Raw genomic sequence first — 10,332 nt, 5'->3', positions numbered from 1 at the left:
CGCTCACTCGATCATGCTCTCCCAATCTGTCTCGCCATCTATTGGCTCGTTCCCACAGCCATAATTAGCTAGGAAAGTCCTCGTTAAAGCCCTCTGCTCATTGAGCCGACTGCTCGCAAAGCAACTCTTGTCAGGAATTGATGAGTAAATATGCTAGGGCAATTGGGAGAGAACGGGAGTTTGCAGGACACATTTTGCCCAGACTGCTCGTGTGGAATCCTGAAGTCTCGTCAGATATGCCCGGGCCAACGTGAGATGCAAAAAACATGTGGGGTACAGTACCAGTCAAAAGTTTGGATACAACTTTTATTGTTTATTTTTTCCTATTTCCACATTTTAGAATATTAGTAATGGCATAAAAACTATGAAATTACACAAATGGAATTATGCAGTGACCAAAAAAAGTCTTAAATGGTAGTCAAAATTTTTTTGGAAATAAATTCAAACATAGGCATCAACTTCACCATTCATATTTGTCTATGCAACAAATTTCAAGCATTTACGCATAAGTCCTTAGATATAAATGTCTTTAAATGCATGTTTACCATTATCCTAACCAGGAACCAACTTTTGACTGATACTGTATATATCTGGTCGGGGGGGGGGGGGGGGGGGGCTGCGATAAACAGAAGCAGAACACGCAATAGTTATGAACTGAGGCAATCACTTCACACAAGTATTACTGTTGATTCTACTCCTCCTCCTCCTGCTAGCCCCCCCCCCCCCCCCCCCCCCACCCCCCACCCCATCCGCTCACTCACTAGTCAGGTCAGATAATTTCTTAAAGGTACCTCAAACACATAACAGAGGACTGAGCAATCCAGCGCTAGGTTACCTGAAGATTCCCAGGTGCCGAGGCATGGAGATCTAGTGTATGCACATTTCAAATGTGGGAATTTCTAATTATGTGCAATATTATTAATTATTGATATGGACATTGATTGTGTATCAGCAACGTTTTAATACTGCGTAATGTGATATACTACAGTGTGTCTATAGTATGCTTAGGGTCCCGATGTTAGTTGAATTATGGTGAGGTGAACTGCAAACAAACCAGGCTAACTAAAATATTGTATTTAAAAAAATCTGTTGTAATGTGCTTTTGTCAGTCACTATTTTTGTTAAATTATTTTGTTCAATGTTAATTCACTGACGGTAATCTGAAAACATGACATCATTTCGTTCCAGCAATTTCTGTGTGCAGTTTCAGTCCCACGAAAGTTTTGTTGTCGTTGTTGTTTGTGAGTAATACATACATGCATGCTTAAGTCAAAATGTATATTGGGTAACCATTACGCCTTTATTTTTATCGGTTACTTTTATTTTAAAAGGTGGTCACACAGCTGGGCACAGTCTGAGATGCTACTTCTAACACAATACAAAAAACACACTAGCTTGCATTTTATGGCAAGTCTGTAGCTCCCTCTTCTGGTTATGTAAGTCACAATTTTAGGCCAAAACAAAAGGCACCAGCGTTGAAGCCCACCCTTACATGTCTGTGAAACAGTATGCAAAAATAAAGATAAAAAATAACGAATAAGATGACTGATAACTTTTTGTACATGAAAATCAAATTTACAAAAAGAGAGATTTGTAAGTGAACATATGCGTCAGCGATGAAACCTAAATCTAAATCAACACTTAAATCTATGGCCCCATTCCCCAGATCAAAAGTCTCTGATTTCTCACAGACAGTAAGGCACTGCAGTTAAACCCATCCCCGAGGAACTTAATTCATACTTCATATCCAAGGTGGCTTTTCCAGTGTAGTGTCAGACAACAACTCCTCAGACTGGGTTCACAGACAACTTGGCTGGGAGGACTACCATGGGTGTGTTGTGAAGGCCAGGGCCGAAGAGTGGGAACACCCTCTCAGTGAACTTGTCAGTGAAGGTGCAGATGTGCTTTTTTTCAGCGGGGTCCCAGAAGGACACCTCGCCCTTCTCCATGTTCAGCTTCACCCTGATCTTGTCCAGCCTCCTCTCCAGCGGAAGTGGCGTGCGGGGGGAGGTCAAGGCGTTGTACACCCCTTTGCTCAGCCCGATGGTCCACACGCCCCCCGTGGCCGTCACCGTGAACTTCCGTTTCCGGGCGACAGACTCCTTGCACACGCCCAGGATCCACTTGGGGTTGTCTCCCACCTGGACGTCCCAGCGATGGCGCCCAGAGGTAAAGCCCTCAGAGCCCACCACAAACACGCAGGGGTCGAAGCGCTCGGGGTTGTCCGGGATCAGCTGCCTCTCCGCGCTGGCATACACGCCGGCCATGTCGGGAGTCATGCAGAGCCAGGGAGAGCAGGTGTTGGGGTCCATTACCACCGGCACTGAGGGGGAGAGATGGGACACATGAGACTCACCAAGGGCTCCTTTCACAGAAGACCCTTTCAGATTTCAGTAAAAGCTTCAGTATAAGATCACAAGTTCTCACTAAAACTGACTTCCTGCAAGTTTTCAAATGGGCTATCGCATTCATGTTGCATGTTCAATAGAGTCAACAGAGCCTGTAGAATGCTGTATTACAAAATAACTTTTTAAATGTAAACAATGGCACCTTGAAAATGTCTGTAATTTTTGAAATATGACAAATTAATGGATGTTAATGCTAAGGAAATCTTAGTGTGGTTTGTGGTACTGTATATTGTGTAGATCAAAATGACGCTGTTGAACGCTTAAGCAGAAATAGCAAAAAATTACTTAAATTTATCACAAAAATAGTAAATTTTTTAGTAAATGTTGGACTCTCAAAATCTATGAGCCAACTTTCAAAGTAATCAGAGAGGGTCCAATTCCAAGTCCCATTTCACACAGAATTATCCTAAATAGAAAACAGCTTTTGCAACCTAATCATTCGATGGCATCACCTTTATCTATCTGGTAACCGCCAAAATAAGGGAAACGCCAACATAACTCCTTAACGCATTGCCAGAACATCTTCAGTGTGCCTTGGCATAGATTCTGCAAGTGTCTGGGTCTCTGCTGGAGGGATGCAACACATTTGTTCCACAAGAAATTCCATCATTTGTCATTTTGTTGATAACAGTGGGAAAACGCTCTCAGGTGCCACTGGAGAATCTCCCACAAGTGTCCAGTTAGTCTGAGGCGTGGCCATTGATGCAACCATGGCAAACGGTTTACATCGTTTTCACGCTCATTAAACTGTTCAGTGACTGATCATGCCCTATGGGGATGGGGGCTTTGAAATCCTGGAAGAGCCCACTCCCATCAGGATAGAAATGCTGCACTATAGGATGACGGTGATCATTCAGAATGGCTTTGTATTTACTTCCATCTACCTTGCCTAACTGACTTGAACTGAGTGGACCTAAATCATGCCAGGGGAAGGCACCCTCCACTGTAACAGAGCCACCAGAACCCTTCACCATTGAAAACAAGCTTTGCTTTGCATCTCATACCAGTGCACTCACGATCAAGGAGTATGTGCTGTTAACCACAGTTGCCTCTGGTTGATGATGTCTTTCCCCCAGACTTGGGAAAAATCCCCGCAAGAAAATCGCCTTAACCACTCTTCCTCATGAAACATCAGCAAGTTGAGCAGCCTTTGTCACTGAAGCTCTGACCTCTCTCAAAGTCTCTGTAACCTCTTCCTCTAGCCATGGTAGCCAAAACAAAGGGTAACTGGGCCTGCCCAGTATTTCTATACATGACCCTAAGCATGATGGGAAGTTAACTGCTTAATTAACTCAGAAACCACACCTGTGTGGAAGCACCTGCTTTCGATATACTTTGTATCCCTCATTTAAGTCTTTTGCTTTATTTTGGAAGTTACCTGCTAATGTACACAATAAACTTGCAATAAACATTATCATAGGATTTTCTGATTTATTATATTTCAATGTTTCAATGTTTTTTAACCTTTATGTAATCTTATTTTTCTTTTTTTTTATGGCATACCAATTGTATACAATAGTCTTGTTTCACCAGGAAACAGTAGCTCAGACGTGGTTTCCTTATTCCACTGCTCTTACGCGCCCTGCATTTTGTCAGGTGCCTACGAGTTGCTCGGATGAAGCCATCCTCGGATGAAGCCATCCTCTAACGAGTGCCAATTCATCGTGGTCCACTGTGTTACTTGCAGTGCAGAACTTAGCCGTTGGCTGTGAGAGTGTGTATCGGAGGATTGCATTCATCTTGCTTCAGTGCTCTTGCACAAGTGCAGAGGCAATTCATGCAGTCAGTATGCAGTCAGCAATTCCAAAACATGGTTCCACAGAGGGGAAAAAGAAATTAAGATTTAATATCAATTCAATATCCTATCTGCACTGTGACAGCTGGTCTCACTCAGTGTTCCAGGCCCCCACCCCCCTCCCTGTTCTGGACCCCCCCCCACCAAGTGTGCAGATCTCCCTTATACTCACAGCATGTAATATGTGACTGCATCTTCTCCCATACTTTGTAGCTCAGAGCGCCCAGATGCTTGGCCACATTAATGAGTGCTCCTGGGACACTCTGAGGGTCATCTGCAGTCCACTGGGCCCTGCGATGAGAATCTGCAGTCAGCTACAGTATGGGGCTGGATTAAAACTTCACTACTCATTGCAACCATATAAAGCAGTACAGTGTCCAGGGCGGAGTCTACATACCTTCTTTTTAAGGATTGGAAGTTCTGAGGAGAAAAAAAAAAACATTCATTCATAAAGAATTGATCAGTCCAGAACCCATATGTATACACATTATGACTTTTTGAATATAATGTAATACAATAAGTATGCAGACATGAGCAAAGGTGTACTACAGCCAGTAACATAACAGTGATAATGCAAGCTATACAACGGAGGCAAGATACCACACAACTGAATGGATGTTAGTGGATGCATAATCTTTTACAGTATAATCCTCATAACCTTCACACTTTTCCTGATCTTGTAGAACTGACTGTGCCGAACAACATACCAGAAGATCAACAAAAAAGAACTATGTGAAATTACACATAGTGCTTAAGACTGCCTCTTCATGCAATAAAATAACTGGCCATGCAGACAAAAAAATATTGCAGATTGCAAAATCTGCCAAAACATTTGGCGTTGAAGAAGGTTTTATAATATTCAGATACTGTGCAGGGGTATGTGGGCTTCCGACACGTTTAAAATGACAGACCGCTTTTGTTTAGTGTCATACGGCTCTGCGAATGCTAAAGGGTTCTTACCTGCAGGAAGGTTACGTCTTCCGAACCCATATCCCTTCTTATAGACTGGATGAGCTCAGACAATGCAGAAATGTCTCTACTCAAGCTGCTAATTCTCTCGAGCATCATCTGCCTCTTATGCTCCTCCTCCTCTCTCAGGGCGGCAATCCTGCTGGACTCCTCCTCATTCAGGAACTGGTGCAGCTTCTCAAACTCCATCTTTATCTGTTTCTCCGTCAGCTGGGCTTGGCTCTTCGGGGGAGAAAGGAAGACCTCACCCTGTTAATTTCCTGATTTTTCAACAGGAAACTGTTCCTAAATTCCTCACGCGTAAATGTATCCTTTACTTTTACAAAACTCAACAAAAAAGTTTTCTGCAAATACTTTAAAAATATCTGCGAGGCTGTCCAGTACTTATAACCATAGACATACTCATATCAATATATCAATATCAACCCTTCTCATTGCTTTTCTGTTCAAAAATAGACAAATAAACATGTAAAATGAACTCAGACACAGTAAGGCCAAGCAAGCACTATATGACATTCTGGAGGATTGCACAGAAAATGAATTTTTACAGGCTAATGACCTCTTCCTCTTACATACCAGTTTTGTCAGATTAAGTGAGAAAGGCCACTGCAACAATTTCATCCCCATCTTGGCTCTTTTAATAGTCTTTTTTTTTTTAGTCTTTTGGTAGGCAATGTATTTGAAATAATTCTTAGAACATTTTGAATTATGCACACTGAAATAATACCATATTCAATGCCACACAATGGAGTATTTTGAAATACTGAGTAAGTGATTCTACTGGTGCATCATAAGCTTTACATTTAAACTTGGACAATGCAGCAAGCATCTACAATACCGCATATTGAACGTTGCCATACAGGATCGTGCAGGTACTACTATAGCCAGTATATTACATTACACTGTTGTCATTTAGCAGACTCTCTTATCCAGAGCAACTTACACTGGGTTACAACTTTATCCATTTAAACAGCCAGATATTTCCTGCAGTTCATACAAACATATATTACACATATCAAAATGCATTGAGGTGGATTATTGGCATATTCTGTTATATATGCTGACTATTCTGACATTTGTTTATGACATATTATTCTCTGTATTATATTTTCTATTTGATATGTTACCCTATACTGACAATCTTGTTAATTATATATATATATATATATATATATACGCGTGTGTGTGTATGGGGTAGATTGCTTCCCAGTTCATTTGAACTGAGCTCAGCTTGTGATGAATTTGTTCATTCAGAGTAGCAAAACAACAACATAAAAACATGCAACCTTAGTGAAGTTACTTTCATTACTATTTTTGTTGTTTGTTATTACTATTGTTACATTCATCAAAATGAAAAAGAGAAGAACAGCAGTATTACCCGGATGTACTCTATTGTGGCATTGTATTTCTGTTTCATTCTTTTAAACGAGTCCACTTTATCATCCAAGATGTTTAATTTGACGTTCAGCTCATCCTGGAATAATAATTTTAAAAAAAACAGAAAAAAAAACATATCATGTTAAAGTGTAATATATCAGGCATTAATGACACGCTCTATCTGCATCATTACACAGGAAGTAGATGAACAAGCTGAACAGGCTCAGATAGGCCTACGCAGAAGGCCTTTGCTCTTTCTGTAACTACAACTTCGAAGTTAACTGGTTCCTGTTTTCTAAAGCAAGTGCCATTTGCCACTGAGATGTGTACAGCACAAAGTATTGAATTATTTACATCATTTGCAAATAATGTGACATAAAATGTTAATTAAAAACATACTTTAGCTACATATATCTCATAAACTTTTCCAGCTACTGCCGTTAAGTATAGGTGTGAACTTGAGAGGGTGAAGTTCAGGGTGACATTTTTCCGTGCCGTGGCTAACTGCTGTTTACGGACAACAAACAATCATATTTACAGATGTAATTGGAAGCACAGGAGCAGATACCGTTTTCAGTTACGAGCGGGTCTCTCTCACCTTGCAGCACGGTACCTCCCGTTCCAGCGGGCCCAGCTCATGACCTCGGTGCAGGGTTACGCAGTCGATGCAGACGGGCTCCTCGTCCTTCACGCAGTACAGCACCATCTCCCTGCGGTGCAGCCCGCACAGAGTCTCGTACGTGGCCGGGACCCTCCAGCCTTTCTCCCTCTGGAAGGACTCGCAGGTGTTCCGCAGGGCCCGGTTGGGGATGGGCTGCTCGCCGTCGCACCTCTTCCTGCACACCGGGCACTCGCGTATGCCTTTCTGCTGCCAGCTGTGCTCCAGGCAGCCCTTGCAGAAGCTGTGGCTGCAGGTCAGCAGCACGGGCTCTCGGTAAAGATCCCTGCACACCGGACAGGTCAGGTCTTCCTCCAGGAGAGAAGGTCTCTCCGCCACTTTAGCCCCAGAACTGCATTCGGCCATTTCGTCTTCGTCGACTGAAGCTTTTACTTTCGCTTTGTGAACCGTTTTACACATAACAGGAAGTTGGAGCTGCTATGGCAGTGTTGGGGAAAACAACTCCGTATATGCCGCGTTTTTATAATGTGACAGTATTTGTAACACATTAGCCAATATTTGGTTGTGCTTAAATACAATGCTGAACTAATAAATCAAGATATTTTGATGTTCAACAGTGTTGATGATCAACAGAGTTTAGTTTGGAGTATGACTGCGCAGTATATTTTTATTCTTAAGACGTAGTTCACAGTAGTTGACCCTAGAGGGCGCAATAGCACTTCTGTCTTTTATTGTATATACAATATGTAACGTGTAAGTCAAGTAATTCGTAATTCGTGAATAAAATGAAAGTAATAACAAACACCAGGCGTTTGCAAACCATACAAAGTTAATAAGTAAACAATTTAAATATTGGGATTTTTGAATTGTGATATTGTGGCCATTTTCTAGTCACATGAAAATGTAATCACAGCAAAGGCGCAAATTAAAAAAGTACATCACGAATCAAATACGTCATTACTGATGGCGCTCCTCATCTAGTTACACCACCTTATAGCATATTTGATGATTTTAGCATAAACTTGAAACAAAACTACCATTCGACCAGAGATAGGATAATTAGTCATTAATATGTGTAAGATCATCACAACTTTAATTTTTTCAAAAAATAATATTTTTATTCAAAGAAAGGAGGAGAACAGGATATTGATTTGTTAATTGACAATGAAAAAAATCATAGATGATGACACTATCAAAAACATGTTTATGTTAACAATGGGAAGGGTTCTGTCTGACACTGTGAGACATGTATGCAACATTTCTATGTAAAATATGTATTATATATCTTCAGCAATTAAAGGCTGGTTTGTTTTCTTTCAAAAGTCAGTAGTCTAACCATCAATTACCACATGGCCACCCCATACAAAAATATATTGAGAATATATGTTAGAGAATAATTTTAAAATCATTATACTGTAAATTATTGTCATTTTGGTACACTGAAGCCTATTTCTGCTTTGCATTAATATGTTTTAAATGTATTTGCAGTGTATCTTCTTGGGCTGAACAACATATTTCTGAATATATTCCAATATATTTCATTTTTGTATGGGACATTTCAACATCAGCATTATAGTGACAACACCTTCCAGATGGTACAGATTTTGAATTCACAGAAGACAAGTCTTAGTCTGCATTGCTAAAAAAACAAAAAAAAAAAATGCAGGAGTGGATTTTGGTCAAAACTAGCTGTAAGTTTCTAGGGTATATCTGCCTGGAAAAGCCTAAGCATAGAATGGTCCCACATGGAAAACCACATCCAGTTAAACATCCTTATCAATGATAAATTTCTGCATGATAGTTAAATTAGGTAATCTGCTGTCTACCCTGTTTAGGTAAATTAACGGTATTGATTGTTTTGTCATATTTATATGCATTTTTATATGCATATAGTGTAAAGCAGGAACAAGAGCACATGCTCATTGAGATGTATGAAGATCCAACATGTTGTTAGATGTACGTGGAGAACAGCAAGTGCAGCTGGGACAGGTATGGTATGCAGATTATGAAGGAGACTCCATATTGATTTAGAATCTTCTCCACTATTCCCAATAAGCCAGCAAGACAGAAAATGTGTAGCTTTTACAATGCCTTAGACAATTTTCAATATAGAGTGCACTGAGCTGGCTGTCTCGTCCATAGATTAAGAATCTGTTACGTTCTTATGTTGCATTGTCACCACATTGTCTATAGCTTTTTAACACAAAGGTGATAGGTGATGAGGTGATGAGGTGATGGGGGGGGGATACAACTAAGGGGACTCTTGCCCCCTCATGGCGCCGGGTGCGGACACACTGGTCCCGTGTGCACTTATTCGTTTTTTGGCCTCTCTTTTAATATTGGCTTCACCACTGCTGTGAAATAAATGTATTATTTGATTTTGAAACAGTAGTCTTGTGTTGTTATTTAGCCTTTCAGAGGCTATTGCATGGTTAAATGAAAGAATTTCATTAAACCTACCACCAGACCAATTTTAAGTGGTGACCTGGCAATCTGCCCCAGATATTCCTATTTCATATTATGGCCATGACGCACAAACACGTGGAAAAGGTAAGGTAGGGAATTATTCGCATCTAGTCAAAACACCACAATATAGCCACCCGCAGCATGAAAAAAAATGCAGAAATAGGCAATAGCAGGATGACAATCTACTGTTTTACTATTGTAGCCGGGTAGCGTCATCCACCCTTTTCGCACCTGTTTCTGTTTAGTTTCCTGGTGATCAATTAGCATATATAACAAGCTCCCAGTGTGACCCAGGTAAACCCTACCTGAACGTCTGTTTCCGGGATATCCGCCCCTTTCGGTACCTGCTCCTCTATTGTTGGAAAGGTATGTGTCGATTTGCTGTGTGCTGCTTTGCTTGGGTTTATGCACTCGTTTTTTTTTTTTAGTTGTTTTGTTATGTAGGCTATTGTAACACATCCCATAGTGTGGATGGATGTGTCACCTGGAGCAGCACAGTCCTTGAGACTGCCACACAGTTTTATACAACAAAAATACACTTATTAAACAAAAAAAGGCTCTAAAACAATACTCCAGAAAATTAACTCATCACTAGCACAAAATCACACATTTTACATGAATCGTAAAACAGAAATAAAGAATATCAACCAATTAGGGGAAAAAAACGACATTATTGCTGTGCAGCATCTTTCCAAATA

At 40.7% G+C, this 10,332-nt stretch overlaps 1 protein-coding gene across 1 annotated transcript; it reads right to left on the bottom strand.

Moving 5' to 3' along the window:
- Window positions 1-897: 897 nt before the first annotated feature.
- On the bottom strand, window positions 898-7,662 carry trim35-28 (tripartite motif containing 35-28). The gene is made up of 6 exons (XM_036538192.1): window positions 7,148-7,662; window positions 6,551-6,646; window positions 5,164-5,394; window positions 4,601-4,623; window positions 4,376-4,494; window positions 898-2,323 (listed from the first exon to the last, which is right to left on the bottom strand). Exons 1-6 carry the CDS (start codon window positions 7,625-7,627, stop codon window positions 1,788-1,790), a joined length of 1,485 nt encoding a protein of 494 aa, XP_036394085.1. The 5' UTR covers window positions 7,628-7,662; the 3' UTR covers window positions 898-1,787.
- Between the last annotated feature and the right edge of the window lie 2,670 nt (window positions 7,663-10,332).

Source organism: Megalops cyprinoides, chromosome 10, assembly GCF_013368585.1.
Source record: "Megalops cyprinoides isolate fMegCyp1 chromosome 10, fMegCyp1.pri, whole genome shotgun sequence".
Classification (NCBI taxonomy): Eukaryota; Metazoa; Chordata; class Actinopteri; order Elopiformes; family Megalopidae; genus Megalops; species Megalops cyprinoides.
This window is presented reverse-complemented; position numbering and strand designations above follow the sequence as displayed.

What these genes read in the sequence shown, in the direction of transcription:
- trim35-28 (XM_036538192.1), bottom strand. Translation starts at nt 7,627, where the DNA reads ATGTGTAAAACGGTTCACAAAGCGAAAGTAAAAGCTTCAGTCGACGAA. An exon ending in CCACAATAGAGTACATCCGG is followed by an intron (nt 5,395 to 6,550) that starts GTAATACTGCTG and finishes TCTCCCCCGAAG; the next exon opens with AGCCAAGCCCAGCTGACGGA. An exon ending in GCAGTCACATATTACATGCT is followed by an intron (nt 2,324 to 4,375) that starts GTGAGTATAAGG and finishes TCTCCCCCTCAG; the next exon opens with TGCCGGTGGTAATGGACCCC.